The following is a 22,237-nucleotide window of genomic DNA, read 5'->3' on the forward strand; positions in this document are numbered from 1 at the left end:
GGGCAGGGAGGAAGGTGGGAGCGTTTATATTCGTATTTTGTGGCTTCGGCCTTAGAGTGATTGAAGCCTGGAGAGAGAATTTAAAAGCAGGGTTTTCTACTACAATACTGGTCGCATTGACTCTCCCGTTGTGAGTCCCTGACAAAGCTCAAGAATAGATAGCGGTGCACGGAAAGAGTATGCAATATGAAGAAACGATAACTGCATGACGCTAAAGGTAACGATTTGGATTCCAAAGAAAAACAAGAATAGCATGAGGCGGCAGAACGTTAGATAGGCGGATGAAGTTTAGAAAGGGATCGGGGTAAAGTGCACATATTGAGCACAGAAACTGATTAATTGGAACGATATGAGATATTTGCCCTAAGTTGGTACAGTGTCGCTCGTTATGAAACAGAAAAATTAATGTAGCAGCGAGTTTTAGATTACACTGTATGCGCACCTTGCTTTCTGTAACAAATGAGTTCAGGTCCGGTTTCACATTCTGAAGGCCCTGCATCAAGTCCTGGGGACAGCCATTACAATCGCGCTCAGCAGATTCCAATGATGAAGACGCAGCCTGCACGTGTTGCCGGACGTCTTTCAGAACTTGACTACCGGCGACGGACTGGACTTTTTCGATAAGGTCGTTCATGTGTGCAAGGCCTAAGAGAAATTAGGAGAGTGTTTAGGAAGAGCAGGTTTACATTTATTAGCACTACGGGTTCCCGTATGAGCGATTGCGTCTCGCATTAGGCTATGTGGCAATGTTCACGTCAGACTTCAGCCTTCCTTTTACACGAATAAAGACACTATTCAGGGATCAAATTAGTATATTTGATCTTGAGTGTAATTTCCGAGATGCCACGGTGCATTCAGTGTAAGTCAAGAAACGTATCTTTGTTTTCACAGGGATACATTAATTATCACAAAAAGATCATTGAATACTGTTCAGAAACGGGAAAGAAAACACGCCACTAGCAATGCCACAGACATGTGTTTTTTTTTTTTTTTACATTCTTGCTTATAACGTGGCGCGAACGTAATAAGTCTCCACTCACGCATCAGCAGTAATAACACCCATTTCCCCTCTGCTCGCTAGAGCACGAAATGATGACTCCGACCAGATCTGCGAGTATTCAAACTGAAGTGGGAATGCAGAAATGAGGAGGGAATAAGAAGGCTGCATTTTCAGAACTCTGCATTGTTTAAAAAAAATCGGACAAATCCCACTGCAGACAAAAGTGCAAGGAAAATCATCCTTGTTCATCTTCTTGAACTTTGATGTCGAGAGAAATTATTTGAAGCAGGGCTTTGATCTTGCCTACATTGTGCATTGCGAATAAATTAATACATCGCACGAAATTTTGAGGGCAAGAAGAAAAATAGAGTGTCTGTCCTGTGCTGTTCCTTTATGTCTACGTATTACCCTCGTGCTTTTTCCTCTTAAAAGAGTTTATTAGCGACTGCAATAAGTCATCATTTACTGCCATCCACGCAATAAAACGACACTGACTTGCAGAAACCGTACACAAGAACTCCGGATAAATCTTGTAGTGGTGTACCGAATGAGAGCAAAGTTGGCTGTCCTATATTAAAAACCGTACATTTATACTACCTGAAACCTAGCCTGGTACGTTTGCGATCTTGTTGTGGACAGGTCTCCGGGTGTAGCACTCCAATCATAATTTACTATGGCCTATATGTCACCGTTTCTTTCTCACCATAGCCTATGGTGCTCTCTCTTTCCTTTCTTTTTCAAGTATGAAATTTTCGAGTCACTGCAGCGCCTTGTTTTATAGGGCGGCCAGGGAAGCAGTCGAAAGCTACATCCTCTTCTTTTAACTTCTAACTGATGTCAGTCTGCTTCCAATGTACTTTTTTTCTAAATTGAAATAAAATATTTTCGTATCCACACTGCACAATTTGTGTAGGCTTACACTATTTGCCTGCGCACGGTAAGCGTTTCATATTAGAGTATTGACTCAAACGGTATGTACAATTCGCCGCGGGTAAGTAGTGCAGTTGCGGCCGCTTGTGCACCCTTTCACGCTGTTGAGGCATTGGAACTGTAAAAACAGGGCTTGGGGTATCTGGTTCTGAAATGTCACGGCGAAGCTCGCATGGGTTTCCTGCTTCCTTCGTAATTGGCAGTCTTGAGTCTCATATGGTGCTGGTCATGTGAAAACAAACAAAACAAGTCGACGAGACAAGTTTTTGTTTGTTCCAGCTTCTTAGCCCCTATTGCTCCTACTTCCGCTTATATTTTTACCACTGTTCTTTCTCTGATCATTACTCCTTCTCACTGCTACTATAATAACTGCATCAGCGCCAATGTTACCATTGGCACACAACTAATAGTACGACTCACACAGCCACACCCCTTGTACCCTCGGACTAATACCAATAAAACTGCATGAATGTTACTACTTATACTTCCTCAATTACTAACAATATCAATAAATTTGAAACAAACAGCTGCGTTAGCTTAGTACTGTCTCTAATATGGGTGTTTACCCTAAATATTCGACCAACACCGTTCTTGTTCCCAGTTATTGATCAATTGACTCTCGACATACTATCTGATCTGTTTACCATCTTGGTTAACTCAGTTGGTATAGCAACTGCACAGGAAAGGCAGTGGTTCCGTGTTCAATCCCCAGACCAGGAGTAATTTTTTAACTACTAAGATTTTGAGAAAGCTTTAGAGCTTTTCCTTGTGGCCGTATGGCTGCAATTGTTTGGATGTCAGTGAGTAATTATACTTTCTTAATAATATAAGCCAACTGCCCAAAAATATATTTCACTTAGAGTAGCTGACTGGCAGATGCTGGGGTTCGGTTTGACCATGCCTCGAGTAGACTGTGCGCAAATCTGTGTGTCAGATAAATTATTTTTCAGTTATCTGAGGGTATCATTCTGTATTTGGCTCGGCTGAAAACTTTGAAACAAGGATATAGGTACTGGTGGAGCCAGTGGAATAATTCTTACGCTCTGAAATTATGCCGGCGAAATTCAATAGGGGGTCCTTCTTCAAGATGTCCTCTGTTGCTGCAACGGCTTCGTTGGAGCAGGCTGCAAGAATGCGAAAAGTGAAGAGAAGGCAAAGCTGAGCCTAAATGCCTTATTTGCCAGAAAAAAATGCAATATTCACGAGAGTTGTCCGTCATGCTTGATTAGCAGAATGCAGCTCACAGTGCTGTCTATATAAACAGAGTATCAGGTTTTTCTACGTAATAAAAATAAAATGCAACTTAAACCAAATTGTACCACGCATAGAAATACTGCCCCTGGAGAGGAAGCGAGTGTAAAGTGAAAGTTAGGAACCTGTTGTCCCACTGCACCGCTACTACACGGAGATTGCTTTGCACTGAATATTACGTCAACTAATATTTAGGCTGGATAAGACCTCATGAATACTGATACATTTTTTTAAGAAAAATTACAGATACACACTATACCTTGAAGCTTTTTTTTTTTTAATTCTCGACGACGAGATGTCAAGCGCAACTTTTTAATTGCAAGGCATCAATGTTTCTGAAAAGTACGTAACGTATTCAGTAGAAACGTAAACTGCTCTGGGAGCGTTGTGCTAAAATTCCATGAAGAGTAACTGACGATTGTATGTTCCGTCTTCGACACTAATGAAGCCTCGTATTGTCACATAGAGGTGAGAACGCCGTTGACAACAAAAGGTGAGGCTTAAAACTAACTAAAACAAACTTTTTACGGGATCACTTGCACCCTAAAAAGAACTAAGCCAAAGGAGGCGGCTATAGCAACAAGCGTGTCTAGCGGTTGTCGATTTGCGAATGCCCGTCGATGCTTCAACGCTCAATTTAAAGGCCGTGAAGGAACATCTAGATAAATCCGCAAACTGTTACTAACATAATCTGGAACATCGTAGAAACACACGCGATTGGCTGGAATCTTCAAGATACATCTCGACGCATCAGTCGCGGCAAAGAAAGTGATAAGGGAGCGTCTCGCGACAATTAACATAAAAACAAAGAATACAGAATTGATTCGCGCGCTGGAATCACAACAATAAGGCCGCATGCAGGCGGTTTTCAAAAACGAACAATTATAGGTTTGAATCGTTCTTGGCATTTCTTCCTCTTAAGAAATATCGTATGAATGTTTCAAAATAAACAGACAAGACTTAGAATAAACATTGGGAATTCCTTTAGGGCGGGTAATGTGGCTCAAGGCACATTTTCTGCACGTGCACATTTCCTAGGTGCGCGCGGAGTCGCCGAGATGCTGTCGCGTCGGGAATAGCCTCGTAATTCAGTTGTTTAACTCAGCAAAGCAGCTTGTACAGGCTGAAGTTTCGGCGTAAAAGCTTTTCCCTTAGTCTGCGGCTACGAATCGGTGTCCGAACCAGACCTGATCTCCCGGCTTGTACTCAACATCGCGTCGTCGCAAGTTGTAACGATGCACGTTCCTTCGTTGCTGATCTCTAATGCGTATTAGGGCCACTCTCGCGGTTTCCTCTACACGTTGAAGTTAGGCGACGACGTCGAATTCTTCCTCTGTGACGTGCGCTAGCATTGCATCGAGCGTTGTTGTGGCCTCCCTGCCATACACAATAAAAATAGGTCTCGACCTGGTTGTCCCCTGGACGGCGGTGTTATGCGCGAAAATTATGTAAGGTAGAATGGCGTCCCATGTCTGGTGCTCGGCGCCGACGTAAATGGTCATGACCGCGATCGTTTTGTTGAGGCGATCCGTAAGTCCTTTGCTCTGGGTATGGTACGCTGTTGTACGTCGGCGGCTTATATGACTCACTGTAGGTCAGGAATGCTTGCGTAAGCTACGACGTAAATGCTGTTCTGTACGTGATGAGCACTTCTGGGGCGCCTTGTCACAAGACAGTTTGTTCGACAAAAACTTGGCCACTTCTGCCGCGGTAATTTTTGGCATGGTTTTCGCTTCGGCGTAGCTGACAAGCTGACGATGATCCACTTTTATCCACAGATGAAGTATGAAATGGGCCGAGCAGAAACATCCCAATTTGTTGAAAGGGCTGGTCGGGGCGATATGGAATCCTGTAGCCCGTCTGCTGTGATCGGAGGCGTCTGGCGTCGGTGGCACTCACGGCACGTTTTCACGTAATGGGAAACGTCGGCATGTAACCGCGGCCTCTCTTAGCTCTGATGCAACGTGCACGCCATCCCGAGGTGCCTGCTGTCGGCTCGCCGTGGAAGGCCTGCAAAAGTTCCTTTCGCAGTTTTCCTTCGGCATGAAAAAGAGTTTTGTGACCTTGTTGAGCGTGAAGTCCTTCACGAGGACGTCGTTGCGCAGCGCAAAGGACAACTGACGTCTGAACAACAGAAAGGGAAGCGATCTTTCCTTCTAAGTAGTCCGCTAGGTCTTTCAACTCGGGGTCCGAGCGCTTCTGTTGTGGGAACCTGCATGAGCTTATGGGTCCCAAAAAGGCATCGTCGTCGCCTTTTGCAGGTGTGTCCACAGGAAACCGGGACCGACAGTCGGTGTCGGACTGTTTGCGACCAGAACTGTAGACCACTGTGATGTCGAATTCTTGTAGACGTAATTTTCATCGAGCAAGGCGGCCGGTAAGGTCTTTCAAATTAACAAGCCAGCGGAGCGCATAATGATCGCTTACTACCTTGAATGGTCGACCGTATAGGTACGGACAGAACTTCAACGTGGCCCAGACAACAGCACAGCACTCCTCCTTGACCGTCGAATATTCGGATTCGGCTTTTGAGAGCGAACGTCTAGAGTACTCGATAACCACAACTATTCCATCATATAAACTTGAGTGCACCATTAACCTTGAGTTTGGCGCTCTTTGGCCTGAGTCGCCCTTGCGCCATTAAAATCCATCATCATCCTCATCATCATAGAGTACTCGATAACGTTTTCCTGTCCGTCAGTTCTCCGAATGAGAACTGCGCCTAGGCCAACGCTGCGTGGGTCGGTACAAGGTTTTGTCTCGCCCTTTTCGTTGAAGTTCCCGAGGACAGGAAAAACTGTAAGCAGCGCTTGAGTTCCTCGAAAGCTTCCGCTTGCGGAGCTTCCAATTGAAATGGCACGTCTACCTTTGTAAGCGGCGTCAACATTCGGCAAGGCGCGAGATGTGCTCGACAAATCCCCGGAGATATCAGCAAAGTCCGAGGAATTGACGTACAGCTTTGTTGTAACGGGGCTGTGGAACCTTTCTGACCTCAGCTGTTTTCTGTGGGATGGGGTGAACTCACTCCGTGCTGACAATATGTCCCAAAAACATATCTGCTTTCAACGTCAAACCTGACAACTTGATTTCGTCAAGCGCTGTTCGAAGCGTTTTCAGACAGTCTTCAAAGTTCGAAGAGAAGACAACGCCATCTAAGTAAACCAGAGACATTTGCCACTTCGAATTACCCAGTACGCTATTCATTACTCACTGGAAGGTCGCTGGGGCAGAGCAGGGGCTGAATAGTATTACCTTGACCGCCTCGCGTGAAGAACATGTTCTTCTTGCGGCTTCTTTCATCGACTTCAATTTGCCAGCACCTGCTCTTCAGGTCCATAGACAAGAAGTACTTAGCGTTGCAGAGCCGATACAGTGTGTCGCCGATGCAGGGAATGGGTAGGCAAAATACTTCGTAATGCTTTTCAAGCGGCGATAATAAACGCACAAATGAAGTCTTCAGCCTTTCTTCTTCAACAGCACGATGGGGGCTGCCAAGGGGCTCCAGATGGCTGAATGACGTCGTTACGAAGCATTTCATCGCCTTGCTCTCAGATGGCTTGGCATTCTCGCGGCGATACAAGAAAGGGGCTTTGATGAAGAGATCGGGCATGTTCTTGTGTGATAATGCGATGCTTTATCATAGGAGTTGGTCGCACCTTCGACGCTGACGAAAAGCACTCGCTGTAGCTTTTAAGTCGAAGGAATCTGTCCTTATCTGTACCGAGGTAGTGCCTGATTGTCCTCCAACGTGGGCATAGTACCTCGGGTGAGTGCGTTGTCTGCAGGCGGGTTGGGTAGTGAGAAGATACCTCGGGTGTTTTTCAGAGCATCGTGGAAAGGTATCGTCGTGCCATTGTTAAGGTGTCGTTTTTCGGTCAAGTTCATCACGAGAACCAGACCTTGTCCTCCCCGAAAATTGGCGATGCCTCTGTGATGCTGAGACCTTGTTTCAAAAGACACTGGGTGTTTCCTTCGATGAGACCTTCGGCTATTTAGATGTCTGCATCTGCGCAACCCACGCAGACTACGACACTTGATCAGGGCGGCGCGATTAATTCTTCGTCGACGACGTTTAAAGCTACAGGTTGCGTCGAAATCGTCGTAGTATAACTGACGTTGTCCGTCGAAGGGTTGATGAGCTTTGATCGAAGGTCGATAATTGTCCAATGTTCACTGAAAATATCCATACCCAGAATAACGTCTCGCGAGCAGTTCTCTAGGACCACGAAGCTTGTAGAATAAGTACCTTCATTCACTGCCACTTTTGGAGTGCATCTCCCAGACGGCGTAATAAGGTTACCACCAGCGATACGGATTAGCGGACCATCCCAAGTTGTCGTCATTTTCTTAAGTTGATTGGCGAACGCTCCACTAATGACAGAATAGCCGGCTGCGGTGTCCACTATGGCTGTAACCGTGCGACCATCGACAGGAATTGTGAGGTTTGTACGGGTCCTAACAATATTGGCTTCAATGTTCGATCTCTAATTCGTCGTGTGCTCAGGTTGCGATCAAGGCACAGCGTTGTCACTTGACTAAGCGCGTTGGGATTACTTTAACGTGCGGCCGTGTGGTCATTGACGTCCTCATCGTGCGTAGCAGTGACATAATAATTGAAGTGTCCTCACTCGTCGTCGGCCCTGGAGGATTTTCTTTAGTTCGCCGTTTAGCAACCTCAGCTCCAAAGGTTGCTATCTATTAGCTTTCCCTACGTGGGATAGGAGACCTTCCACGTACGCTAATATCATAGTTGCTGCAAGCAGTGCAAAGCGGACCCTGTAGGCGGAAGGGGACAGAACCGACGTCTTGATGACAGAAACTCTCGTCTGTGCAGAAAGTTCTCGATTTCATGCGATTGTTTACCGGGGCGGTGTCATAAGGAGTCAATTGCAAAACCTTGTACGCCGATTCGTCGTTACGAGCAGTGACGACGTATGTGGAAACAGTTTGGGCAATTGTTCGACGTTCTCCAGACGTCGTATTTGCGGGTGATTCGAGGTCACCGTTGACTTCGCGGCTGGGGGCCAAAGTGCGTCGTTCTGGAGCGGCTTGTTCGTGACGAGGGGAGCTTGGCGCGGTTTGTCGGAACGCAGGACGGCGTAACACATGAGCGTGGTTCATCGCGGTTTCTTGCGTGGGAGCTGTCGGAGCCGTTGCTTGAGGAAAGCGCAATGCCTCCTGGACTTCACCGCGGACGTCCACAAGCGACGCCACTTGAGATTACATGGGTCATGGCAGAAGCCGGCACAGTTTTTCACGGACGACATCACGGTAAAGTTTTCGTAGGCTATCTGCGCTCTATCTGCAGCGTCGCATTGGCTTGCAGTAAACATGTGAAACAGCCTGTTGCACTGGCGCATCCTGGTGTAGAACGTCTTTTAATTTGTAACTGCTTCCTGGGAGAACTCCACCACAGGCTTTTGCGGCTGGCGTGGAATACCTGCAAATGGTTGATTTTCACACCGCGCATGAGCAAGTTCAATTTAGCGTCCTGGTTCATGTTGGGATCGAAGCGGCTGAAAAGGAGCTTCATCTCTTCAACGTAAGCCAGGACCGACTCGTTGGGAAGGTGATTCCTTGATTGAAGGAGAAACTGGGCTTTCTTTTCTTATCATACTCGTGAACGCTTTCAAAATGTCTACGTTGAATGTGTCCCAATGCTTGAAATAAGCTTCAAGATTCTCCAACCACAGCTGCGCAGACCTCTTGACACCAAATTAGACATTCCTTAGCTTCGCTTCGTCGTTCCAAGCGTTGAAAGTTGCCACGCGTTCGTAAAGGTGGGGCCAGTCTTCCCCATTCTCGTCCGGTTGTCATTGGAGGCAGAGGGGCTCTCAGGGTTGGATGAAAACCAAAACTGGTTTCTGCTAGATGGGTGTCACCTTCGGGGGTACGTCATGACAAGTGGATTACCACCTCCACCAGATGTCACAATGTGTTGTTGACAACTAATGAGGAGGCTTGAAATTCCCTGAAAAAAACTCTTTATTGTGCTGACTTGCGCCCGCAAAAGAATTAAGCATTCGGTTGCGATGATAGAAACAAGCGTATTTGGCACTCGGCGATCTACGAATGCCCCTCGTATCCTTCAACGTTCAATTTAAAGGCGGTGAAAGAATATCAGAACAAATATGCTAACTCTTACTAGCACAACCTGTAAAATTGGAGAAACACACGAGAAAGGCTTGAGTCTTCAAGATAAATTTCTGCCCACTTTGCGCGGCAAAGAGTGATAAAGCTGCGTCTCGCGAGAATGATCATAAAGAGACAAGGAATGTAAAATCGATGCGTGCGCTGGAATCACAATGATAAGGCCATATGTCGGCGGCTGTTGAAAAAGAACAAATAAAGATTTGAACGATTTGTGGCAATATCTACCGAAGTTTATATTGCATTGTTACATTTTAAAAACAGATGGATGGATTATACTTTGAAGTGGGACGTAACTTTGGTTGGCAGCAACTAAATAGTTGATTTAATACATCGGAGGCAAACGTTTAGTCAAAAGACTTTAAGCCTTTGATAAATCAGCCCTCCAACATGAAGTACTATATGAAATTTCGCAGTACCCGACAAGCTGTTTCATGCAAGAAAAAGGGAATAAATATGGCATTCGTATCATATTATTCAAGTCACCACATCCTGAGCACTTACCTTTCGTTCGCGAACGGAGCACCGTCGCAAATTCATCCAAGTTTTTCCCGGTTATCAATCCGATATCCTGAAAGCCAGAAGAAAACCTTAATATTATTTTGTGTAATAACACTACCTATCTCATAGATGTTCACCAAGAAGTTTTCAGTCTGGTGTAGCCGTGAAAAAAACTCATATTTTCACCAAAATCAATTACTTGAAGCTATTCAGTGGTACTGCACCGCAGCTTCGCTGCCAAGACGTTTTCTATACGTACTGCCAAGACGTTTTCTATACGTGACTTTAGAAGGCATTTTGTTATTAGTAAGTCTGACATACCTTACCTAAAAAGGACAGTAGCTGGTTTTGATATGTTCATATCAGGATTGCAGTTCCGGCGTGATATGCCTTCAGTGGCTCGTGATTAAGCGTATAAGGTAATCGCTTGTGCTTGTACGAATAGCGGTCTTTTGGTGTTAAGAAATGACGTATGAACAAAATAATCTGCGCTTTTATTTGAATGAATGGTGTTATCGTATCGCATCTAAATAATTTCATATTTGCCAATTGGCATGCTTTTTATCAATGTAGGTGAATATTAGCGACAAGTGATTGAAGAAGGCAAATTTCGTGACCGCTATCGCAGATTTATTGTAGCCTTGCAAACACGCTACGCTACGTCACTAATGTAAAAAAAAAGTAAATTCTTTTGTGATGGCACCTCTAGACCAATCTACATTACCAAAATTAGGGTTCCTTTTATTAGATTTCCCGCCAAACAATCATTGCATTCTTTTTCCCATATTATTGCACCTCCTTTGACTAGGCCCCTTTTCATTAATATATATTATTTTTAAAACTTCTATGCGAAATATTTGCACCACGTGTTTTAATTATTGATAGATTTCTCCGCCCTCCCCATCTTGGCATCCTCTTTAACAAGAAGTGCGTGTGCCCTTTCTCTCTTGCAGCATCCTTCTTCATATCTTAACCAGATTGGAGCAGGTATTCCTTAGAAGGACAAAGGCTGGGGAACCCCTCAGTCCGTCAATCATGGGACGATGGGGATCACAGGAAGACATAGGACCCGCACATTACCGAAGTGTTTCACAATGAATGCAGAAATGGACGTTCGCTATATGTTGTGGACTTATGCAGGGATGAAAGCGTCATCGAAGTAGATACTACAGGCAGTGGGAGAAGCAGTGACGAGAGAGCAATATTTTTCCAATTGTCTGGCCGATAAACATAAAGGCAGTAATGTGATTTAATATCTGCAAGATAATGCTTTAAGCATTTCCAAATCATGCCAGGTAGGGGAAATAAAAAAGAACTGCTTCAATCACACTGACATTGGGCGTAAGACCAGATTAAGAGAGTGACTGAAACTTGTTGGCTTGCTCATCCAGGTGGCAGCGTAACTATTTTTTTAGAGACCTGCTCCATATTTGTGTGGCCTGCCAACAACTTGTCTCATGGCAAGAAACACCAATGATTACGACTTTGCGTTGAAGAGGCTACCACCATTGACTTTTTCTACGTGGTCGGAGGGCGCCGCATAGATAGTAACATCGGTACCTTACTGGGGTAAAAGTGGTTTCCGGAAATTCGAACCATACAGTATCCTGAGACGAGTATCACTGTGCGTCTCGCTAAGAGCAGGGGCTTCTTCACTGGCGTGTCCCACAGCTTCCAGATACTTATTTCCGCCCACAGTGTTTTGATCACCAGCTATTAGTCTGAATGGCACATGTAGACTGGAAGATGCCCTTGTCGGAGGTTTTCAGTTTTCAGACAAAACGCGAATAACTAAGGGAGTGGAGGCAGGTACGACGCATTCAAACAAATTGAATATATGTGCGCAAATTGCAGTCCAACCGACTAGGCTTATTCACGTTTTCCGCAAGCTATAACTTATTTTGGTATCCAGACGTGTAGAATTTAATCCCGGTCCCGATAAGAGCCCGTGGAGCCCTACAGAATAAGCTCAGTGCCATGGTTTCGTTCCGCCTTTTCATTCATATTTTTCGACCACTGTAACTTTTAACATCAATCTTGATACACCTGCCTTTTACTTTCTCGTAATGGAGCCAATAGTATTCGACGCAATACGATTTTTGCGCATGACTAAAAATATACACTTCCAACATTCCGCGGGATAAGTAGCAAACGCTAAATTTCTGTTCAGTACCAAGGTATATGCTTGTACTATTCCGGATAAACGCCCCTAATATTGACTGTGTAATCGGTGATCAGAATATCAGGATAGTTTCTATGCACAACTCTGGCGACAAACACTTATGTGAATGTAGAGCAATTGGATGAATTGAGTTCTCAGTATCCCTCTATTATTGTTAAGTCTCTCATTACAAGCGAGAAGCAATAATGTGTATTTCTCTGTCAGTTATTATTTGCCGTTAACGAAAACTTCCCAGTTGCAGCGACCACTTTATTCGTCAGCCGCTTCTTACTCACATCAATCGGTTTCCCCAAGGCGCTGGGCAGGTTGTCGCTCAAAAAGCTTGCCTGCTTCCTAGTATGCTCCAGTGCCTTGGACGCGTGCCCAGTAGTGAACAAGACGCCCAAAGCCATAAACCTGAAACAAAAAAAAGAGCAGCGGCGATAAAAAGAAACGCTTATTTTAGGAGCACGCATATTAGCAGTGCGGAAAAGAAAAACACATGACACCAACGATTAACGTGTTAAAAAAAAGTCGACATTTTGAATTGCACTGCACGCAGTGAAGTCTGTGAAGAAGTGACAAAATACTCAGCATGCACGATGAAAAGAAGAATGATTTGCAGTAGTCTACTGGTGTAGTTGTGTAATTATTTCCAAAAATGCAATTAAGGGACAGACATTAGCTGGAACATGGCGACTGGTCTTGTTTCCTTACACAATCGATGTTTAAATATATTTAATAATTCGCCTTTCCTCTACATTTTTTTTAAATGAACTCGCTGCGGAAAAAACGTAGCTAAGTTAAATGGCCTTGTTATGGAGTAAATAAAACAGATTTGCTGGCTTACAACTGCTGAGCGGGAAAGACTATAGCCCCTTAGGAGACGACGCCCAAAAGATGAAGACTGGGGCCGCGAGTGCGAGCCTGGAAGAGAAGCCTGAATGCAAGACACTTTCCGGCAGGCCTTTAATACCGTCGCATCTTTAGATCTTCCTTGGCGTACTATAGAGAAGTGACACCATTCGAGGTGTTGCGTATGCATAAGACTCCTTCCGGATGTCCACAGCGGATCCTAGACATCCGCACGCCTGTCCATCGCGCTAGCCGCTGCCGCCTAGGCCTAGCCCTGGAGTACAGGCATCTGCCGGGCGACTCAACAAACGTCCAAGATCACCAGGTTGCTCAAGCCATTAATGCACATCCTACCCCAACGCCGGCCACTCTTCAGAACACCAAGGTGCCAGAGTGCTTTCGCGGGAACGCGTTTGAAGATGTGGGGTTCTGGCTCGACCAGTTTGAGCGAGGGGCCAAGCTCAATCAGTCGAGCGAAGACCAGAACCTTTCCAATGTTTATTTTGCCCTTCAGGATAATAGTAGAACGTGGTTTGAAAATCACGAGGCTAGCTTATCCACGTGGTATGACTTCCACCGCCAGCTGGTGAACACTTTTGCGAGAACTGATCGATGAGAAAATGCGCTACGCCTGCTTGAAGCGAGCGTCCACAAGCTGAATGAGAGTTTGCTATGTTTGCGGAAGAAATGGCTGGACTTTTCGCCATGCCGAGCCTGATATCAGTGAATCAAGGAAGCTGCGGCATTTCATGCACGGTGTCAAAGAGCGGGTGCTTGCCGAGTTGGTATGTAACCCATCTAAAACCGTGAGTGAGTTTGTTAAGGATGCTACGGCTATAGGGCGAGCCCTCCAATGCCGGTGTTGCCAGTACAACCGACCGATCAACTGTGCTCCGATGACTGCAGCTGCGCTGACTGCAACCGACAGGAGCACTCTTCGAGACCTCATTTGAGAAATTGCCCTTGAGGAGTTGCAGCGAATTACGGCTACAAAGGTTCCGTCACCAGAGGCTCTCACAAAAGCTGTGAGCAGTGTACTTCGGTACGCGCTATCACCATCTGCACCGTCTCATCCCGTGTACAAAGCGGAAGCCATTTCCAAACCAAAGCACGCGCCACAACCAGGCAGCTACACCGCCGACATTCCTGCACCTTACGACGAGCCGCAACCCGCGATCTATGAAGCAAACCGTGCCCTACCGAGCTCACCGAACCGCCAGCAGACTCGATGCTTCCAGGTGCCTCAGTGAGCGCCTTTCAGGCGCTCTCAATCGCGCCGAATTACTATGTGGCGCTCTTATGACCGCCGACCACTCTGTTTCTACTGCGGACAACCTGACCATGTGTATCTACTGCAGCAGCGCGTTGAGGGGCAGACCTTTCCGCCTGATTATGCTCGCTACAACTTCAACGCTGACTCTGCCCAAATCAAGGACGACCTTCCGTTCAGCAGGGAAACCGACTCCCCTAGTTACCGCAGCCGTTCCTCCCCATCGCCAAACCTTCATTCGCCGATGCGTCGTAGCATTGCTGACGTTAGTGGACGACGGACCCCGAGCCGTCGCCGGGGACCCTAAAAGCCGCAACCTAGCGAGGGGAGGTTTCAATCAGTAGAAAAGTCTCAAAATTCTCACCATCACCGCAATTTCCGACGAAAACCCGTGTTTCGAAGCCGCTGTTCACATTGACGTTGCCGCACTACCACCGAACATACCGCACCAGATGAGCAGCCATGCCGACGAAGCTGACAGCGCCGACCTTGCCGCACTTCTGCCTCAAATGCCGAAATAGATGAGCAACCCAGACAACGTTGTTAGCGCTGACCTCGCCGTTTCTATTGTTGGGCTGAAGGATCATGCTCTGGTGAATACCGGGGCGGATTTTTCAACTGTCAAACATAAACTGGCTGGCACACTGCGTAAGGTAAAAACCAAGCGAACTGAGCCAGTAATAAGAAGTGCTGGGGGCCAAATACTGGTACAGACAGAGAAATGTACTGGCCGAATGGGAATTAAAAACGCGGTGTTTGTTGGCAGTCTCCCTGACTGTTGCAAAGACCTCATCTGGGGCATGAACTTTGTGCGCCTTAATGGGGCTGTAAAAAGCATTCGGGACAGTGACGTTGCCTTCACCAAAAATCCTGAAGACCTTGGTTATGCGAAAGTACCACTGATGCCCTTACGCGTCGCCAATGAGACGGTGACATTGCCCCCGCGATCATGCTCTCTTGTTGAAGTGAAGCACGACATGGCGCATACCGGCGATGGCGTCCCGGAACGTGTAGTCAGTCTGGTACTCAGCCGAGGTGATTTAATAGCCCGAGGGTTAGTCAACTTGAACAATGGGCACAACGAAGTGCTGCTGACAAACGTCAGCGACGAGCGTCAGCAAATTCCGAAAAGCACAACTCTGGCCTTTTTCGATAGCCTGCCAAATGCGCAGGACTGCTTCTTACAACAGGAAGGATCAGTGTGCAAGACGCCCGCAATTATCATCGATGTGAGCCCAAATTTGTCGTCTTCAGAACGGGACCACCTTTTGGATCTCATAGATAAATTTGGAGACTATTTTGCTTCACAATCGCGAATGAGCCAAGCGCCTTTCACAAAAGAGCGAATTATCACGGATGACGCGGTTCGCCTGACTCAACAAAATCCTTACAGTGTGGCTCGATCCGAAACAACGACAAGCCATTCAGCGCCAGGTGGCCTAAATGCTTAGATGTGACGTCATCCAACCGTCACAGAGTCCCTGGGCTTCTTCCATGGTACTTGTTGAAAAGAAGGATGGCAGGTTACGATTTTGCGTAGACTACCACTCGCTCAACCAAGTGACCAGAAAGACTTCTAACCTCTTCCTCGCATCGACTATTCTCTTTATAGCCTAAGAAATGTACGTCACTTATCATCACTGGCCTTGAAAAGTGGCCATTAGCATATCGCAGTAGATGAGAGAGATCGGGAGAAGAGAGCATTCGTCGCTCTCGACGAATTGTATGAGTTTAAGGTTCTTCTGTTCGGTTTTTGCTCGCCACCAGCAACATTTCAGAGGCTGATGGACACTGTGCACTAGGAACGTACTTAAGTGGCAAACATGCCTGGTGTACCTCGACGACGCAATTGTGTTTTCAGCCACAGTTTAGGAGTATCTACGCCGTTTGCTAGCTGTGTTTCAGGCAATACGATATGCGGGCCTCACACTTCAACCCGAGCAAGGCCACTTTTACTACTTACTTAAGTTCTACTTAAGTTGAGGACAATCCAGAGGGCTATGGAACGAAAACTGGTAGGGGTACCATTAAGAGATAGGAAGCGTGCACAGTGGGTCAGAGAAATAACTCAAGTTACCGACATTCTAGTGGAAGTTCAGAAGAAGAAATGGACATGGGCAGGACATGTAGTACGAAGAGCGGATAACCGATGGTCGCTGAGGGCAACAAACTGGATTCCAAGGGAAGGAAAGCGTAGCAGGGGGCGGCAGAAAGTTAGGTAGGCGGATGAGATTAAGAAGTTCGCAGGGGTCAAGTGGATGCAACTAGCACAGAACCGGGTTAAGTGGAGAAATATCTCAGGCTGCTGCTGCTGCTGCTGCTGCTGCTGCTGCTGCTGCTGCTGCTGCTGCTGCTGCTGCTGCTGCTGCTGCTGCTGCTGCTGCTGCTGCTGCTGCTGCTGCTGCTGCTGCTGCTGCTGCTGCTGCTGCTGCTGCTGCTGCTGCTGCTGCTGCTGCTGCTGCTGCTGCTGCTGCTGCTGCTGCTGCTGCTGCTGCTGCTGCTGCTGCTGCTGCTGCTGCTGCTGCTGCTGCTGCTGCTGCTGCTGCTGCTGCTGCTGCTGCTGCTGCTGCTGCTGCTGCTGCTGCTGCTGCTGCTGCTGCTGCTGCTGCTGCTGCTGCTGCTGCTGCTGCTGCTGCTGCTGCTGCTGCTGCTGCTGCTGCTGCTGCTGCTGCTGCTGCTGCTGCTGCTGCTGCTGCTGCTGCTGCTGCTGCTGCTGCTGCTGCTGCTGCTGCTGCTGCTGCTGCTGCTGCTGCTGCTGCTGCTGCTGCTGCTGCTGCTGCTGCTGCTGCTGCTGCTGCTGCTGCTGCTGCTGCTGCTGCTGCTGCTGCTGCTGCTGCTGCTGCTGCTGCTGCTGCTGCTGCTGCTGCTGCTGCTGCTGCTGCTGCTGCTGCTGCTGCTGCTGCTGCTGCTGCTGCTGCTGCTGCTGCTGCTGCTGCTGCTGCTGCTGCTGCTGCTGCTGCTGCTGCTGCTGCTGCTGCTGCTGCTGCTGCTGCTGCTGCTGCTGCTGCTGCTGCTGCTGCTGCTGCTGCTGCTGCTGCTGCTGCTGCTGCTGCTGCTGCTGCTGCTGCTGCTGCTGCTGCTGCTGCTGCTGCTGCTGCTGCTGCTGCTGCTGCTGCTGCTGCTGCTGCTGCTGCTGCTGCTGCTGCTGCTGCTGCTGCTGCTGCTGCTGCTGCTGCTGCTGCTGCTGCTGCTGCTGCTGCTGCTGCTGCTGCTGCTGCTGCTGCTGCTGCTGCTGCTGCTGCTGCTGCTGCTGCTGCTGCTGCTGCTGCTGCTGCTGCTGCTGCTGCTGCTGCTGCTGCTGCTGCTGCTGCTGCTGCTGCTGCTGCTGCTGCTGCTGCTGCTGCTGCTGCTGCTGCTGCTGCTGCTGCTGCTGCTGCTGCTGCTGCTGCTGCTGCTGCTGCTGCTGCTGCTGCTGCTGCTGCTGCTGCTGCTGCTGCTGCTGCTGCTGCTGCTGCTGCTGCTGCTGCTGCTGCTGCTGCTGCTGCTGCTGCTGCTGCTGCTGCTGCTGCTGCTGCTGCTGCTGCTGCTGCTGCTGCTGATGATGATGATGATGATGATGATGATGATGATGATGATGATGATGATGATGATGATGAATACCACTTCGGTTACGAGGAGCTGTAATTCTTAGGTCATGTCGTTAACCAAGGTATCGGGCCTGACCCTGAAAAGCTCTCCGAAATCGCCAAGAGCCCAACACCTACGAACAAAAAGAGATTGCGGCGCTTCTTGGGTCTTAGCACATATTACCGCCGATTCATTGCTCGCCATCAACTTCATTGACACGCGGCAACGCTGTCTATCGCTGGGGTGAAGAACAGCACCAAGTTTTTAATGAGCTCCGAAGGCATCTACAGACACCACCTCTCCTGGCGCACTTTGATGACGACGCCCCTACACTGCTTCCTATATATGCCAGCAACGTGGGTTTAGGTGCTGTATCGGTGCAGCGCCAGGATGGTGTGGAAAAAGTAATTGCTTACGCCAGCAGGACCCTATCTAAAGCAGAAGCGAATTACTCGGCAACAGAAAAAGAATGCCTTGCAGTGGTAAATACAACGAAAGCACTCAAGCAGAAGGACAACTGAGAAAAAAATGATCTCTTCTGATGTGCGGTAAGGTGTTCTCCGCGAGACCACTGCATTTGTACTATAGTGGCAGCAGTAATCCACTTTCAAAATATTCATTTGTTAAATGTGTTTAGGAGAAATTGTGAAGTGAGCACACTACATATAAGGAGCATTTACACATTCTAATCAACCCCAGGTCGTGAAAAATAGGCTCACTTGAAAATAAGTTTGTGATTTGATATATTATTGGCGATGTATTATGATATGTACTGTCCTCGAGGATTTCCTTTATTATAATTAACCAAACCTGTTCCTTCTTAAAAGTTCGATCAATTTGACTTCATCTTACAAGCTCACAACTTTCTTCTTTAGCTTAATGTCTGAAGCAAATGGCCAAAATTAGCACGGTGTTGTATCGGTACTCAGATCGATTTGAATAATTCTGCAATTACAAATGTTCCTTATAAAGCTATATAGGCTTTCTTGGTAGTTGTATGGGTCTACTCAAACCGATGTTAATAAATATTATTCACAGAAATCAAATATTTTCTGAAAAACGTCTCTGTGCCTTTCTTGAGCGTTTGCTACATTTATGATTCATAAAATTTAAGCTACGCCATCAATTATGAAAACGTATCTATATTAATATAATTAACACTGTCCAACAATCGATCAAGCTCAACAGGTGTCAAATTTTAAGCAGATATCAGGTGGTAAGTTTCGGCTACAAGAATACGACACTGATTACAGGATGACGTAAAGGTATTGTCAAAAAATAAAGACTCATGCGGGAAGTACTAAATTCATCTACATGAAATTTTTCAAATGTAGACACCAATACAAAAGCCTTTCTTATAGATGTGGGTTGGTGACTGGGTGGACAGGAACAAAAACATCGCTATTGCTATCGGCCTCTGTAATAACTACATTCGGTGTAATACTGTATCCCAGAAATTACTTTGCAGCTGTATCTTTAAAACGGAAATAGATTTATTTCCAGACACATTCTCTGGCTTGAAACTATTGTAATATACCCACAATACAATATAAGCGCCTCTGTATCTTCAAAAAATCTCTCTATTTAGGTATGAAAAAGAACTGAACAAGGATAAAAGGGGTACGCCTCAGTTCGCAGATGAGCCAAAGTTTCGACAAGTGGACTTGTCTTCGTCTGCCCAGACGAAGACAAGCCCACTTGTCGAAACTTTGGCTCATCTGCGAACTGAGGCGTACCCCTTTTATCCTTGTTCAGTTCTTTTTCATACCGTGCAAACCATGTTCGTGTTCAGTGGTCTACAGCATCCCTTTGAAATGTGGGAGAAGCTATGTAGGGCAAAGCGGTAGGTGCTTGAACGACCGCCTCCGGGAACATTGTAACAATGTGTCTGAAAAGCGAGGAGGGTTTTTGGATGTACACTGCAGGAAATGTAAACTAAACTGTAATGACGAATATGTAAACCAACAGGTTCCAGATGAAATGTCCGTGTGCCATCCTGACTACCAACAATGCCATGTTATTGCAAAAAACCGATGTCAACTGACTCGTGAGATTATAGAAGCTGAAATGATAGATCGGTTGGGTGGGTCTTGCGTAGCCAAGCCTTCTATCGCTCTTACTCGTAAGGAGTTGATATACTTAAGACAAGATATGAATGTATCGCCTACTGCGCATGTATGATGTTGGGGGTTTCATCTGTATAATAAGGCTCTGAGGCTCGAAATAAACTGTTGCAAGTCAGCGCTTGTGTGTCCTATGTGTCGTCATTTTGTCCTCGTCCTTCTCTGCGCTGTATTTTTCCATCATGAATAACCAACACGCCCAGACTGCTACGGTATTCATCTTCTTCCTTTCGTTCTCCCTGAATTCTCTATTTAGGTATAACGCACAATTGGCTGAAAATCCGTACCTATAGTATCGCGGCTTTCGAATATGGCTTTTTCCAGTAACGTTGGCTCAAAGTTAAAGGGAGAACCCCTATCAAGTTCATCTCATCATCCTTGCCATATGAAAACCGGGTGCCATGTATTACCGCTGCTGCAATTAAGGAGTATGAGTTCAGCATCAACGCCTCGTATTTCTCAATCTGCATTGTAATTTCAAATGTTCATACCATAGACCTAAAAGCAAAATCTAATGAATGGAATGGTCACTGCACGACTCCCTCTTGATTTTCTGTTTGATCAAGCATACTAGCTGCAAAAGATTACAAATATTTACGAATATCTGATGAATATATTATAACAACAACAACGATAACTATCCTCGCAATTTCTCTCATCCTAGGTGCATGACATAGACGCAGTAAGCTTCATTTTGCGTCTTGCCATCAAAAACCTGGAATGTGCAATCTGTATAAAATAATGTCGCCCTAAAGCGATATTCCTTCAAGACGAACCCATTCAGTGCTTACGTCATAAACAGGACAGGTATCCAAAAGGCAGTGCTGCACTGTGCGCGCCGTGCAGCCTGTTCGAGAGAAGGCGGTTCTTCTGAAGGCGTGAAGTCCCCTCCACATCGGCCGCACAGGCACCGCATGGAAAGCACAATAGCTCCCACTACAGGAAACACGACGGTCAGAATGAGGCAGAGGATGACCAGAGCGTAAAAGGTACCGCTGTCCGTGAGCAAGGTAGCCACCTGGATACAGCAGGAGTGCCCACTCATATGAGTAAGTGGTTTTCCAGTGCGAAAGCATTTCGAGTACTGAGGCATAGATTTCACCGATTTCTGGATTCCGGTTTCCATCTGCCTAACACAGTGTCACTATGACAACTACCAATAATATATTTGTAATGCGTGGTTCTACTACTACTTACTGTGAGTGAACTCGACTATCATGACCACGATCTTGACGAAGTCTACAGAGAGATTGAATGATAATGAAGCAAACTGACGTTAATAACACCAGTGTGAAGCACAGGTATAATTACGCACTGAGCACTGAGGTTTGAGCGTGTCTGAGTATATATCGGCGTACTTCGTACTTATGCCTTCCTCACCAAATCTGAGCGTGTTAGGCATAATTAGGCCTATACACCTATCTACCCAATCCCTTTCTGAACTACAATAGTACGTTTTTGCCTGATCACACGTTGGCTACCAATAAATATTTATATGCCATCTGTTCTTTGTCTCTTTAAGTGTATACGATGTATACGGATGTGCATAGGTGATTCGCATGCCATTTCTTTACAAGCCCTAACACTGTTTCGAACTTCAACTTCACGGTAAGCCTGCATTCTAAACCGACCACTGTAACCTCGGCCACCAAAATCCTATACATTGCCTTTTCTGAAGGATTTACACAGCGATGTAGTGCTGATGAGGCAATGTTCCTTGCACATGGCCTTCATCGCTGTAAAATATCATTGCTCATTATGTACAGTCTTTGTCAAAAGTGTAGAGCCCAAGAGGTCTGCTTCTGACTCACTTCGTGCAGGCTGTAATGCATTTCCAGTGTTCCTAATCTCTTGATAGTAAGAAGATTCTTTGTGCAGCCCTCTCCAATGGGAAGGGCCTCCAATAATGATAAATCATCGCCACTAGACGGCACAGAAGTAGAATCCTTGGGCTCTACACTTTTCACAAAGGCTGTACCATATTGTGTAGCTCCCACGAAATGCAAAAGCGAGTGTCTGATGACGTCATCGCGATAGAGGATTGTCCTTAACGAATAAAGACGGAAAAGTCCCTCCTAGTGTTTTTGTTCATATTAAGGCCAAAGCCTCTATAGGCTCATCAGTGTGGAAAAGATTTGTGTGTCCGTGGAGTGTACGTGTTATACCTTTATAGTCGAGAAACGAATTTGATTGATGAATAAAAAATGGGTACTTAGGCAGAGGGTCAAAAAATGTGTATGCAAAGTTTTGTTGATGTGGAGTAAAAAGTGAATTAGAGCCAAAAAGTCACACATCAAAATAGCCAAGCACGCCGATATAGTGTGCGGACGTCAAAACAACCACGGATATTGAAATTGTGCTAGATAAAGTCGAAATTCTGAAAAAAAGCCGGAGAAAAAAAAAAGGAGCACAGAAGAAAGAAAACAGAG

At 46.5% G+C, this 22,237-nt stretch overlaps 1 protein-coding gene across 1 annotated transcript in view; it reads right to left on the bottom strand.

Moving 5' to 3' along the window:
- Nucleotides 1-22,237, bottom strand: part of LOC146189894 (uncharacterized) — a 50,594-nt gene that overhangs the window by 18,276 nt on the left and 10,081 nt on the right. Inside the window, exons 3-8 of the mRNA XM_084605372.1 lie at nucleotides 21,620-21,780; nucleotides 20,600-20,826; nucleotides 12,290-12,410; nucleotides 9,836-9,902; nucleotides 2,971-3,054; nucleotides 443-645 (exon numbers count right to left, since the gene is read on the bottom strand). Of these exons, the coding sequence (XP_084461498.1) occupies nucleotides 443-645; nucleotides 2,971-3,054; nucleotides 9,836-9,902; nucleotides 12,290-12,410; nucleotides 20,600-20,826; nucleotides 21,620-21,780 (863 nt within the window). The remainder of the gene's footprint in view (nucleotides 1-442; nucleotides 646-2,970; nucleotides 3,055-9,835; nucleotides 9,903-12,289; nucleotides 12,411-20,599; nucleotides 20,827-21,619; nucleotides 21,781-22,237) is intronic.

Source organism: Amblyomma maculatum, chromosome 5, assembly GCF_055883805.1.
Source record: "Amblyomma maculatum isolate TAMU_Amacu chromosome 5, ASM5588380v1, whole genome shotgun sequence".
In the NCBI taxonomy this organism is placed as follows: Eukaryota; Metazoa; Arthropoda; class Arachnida; order Ixodida; family Ixodidae; genus Amblyomma; species Amblyomma maculatum.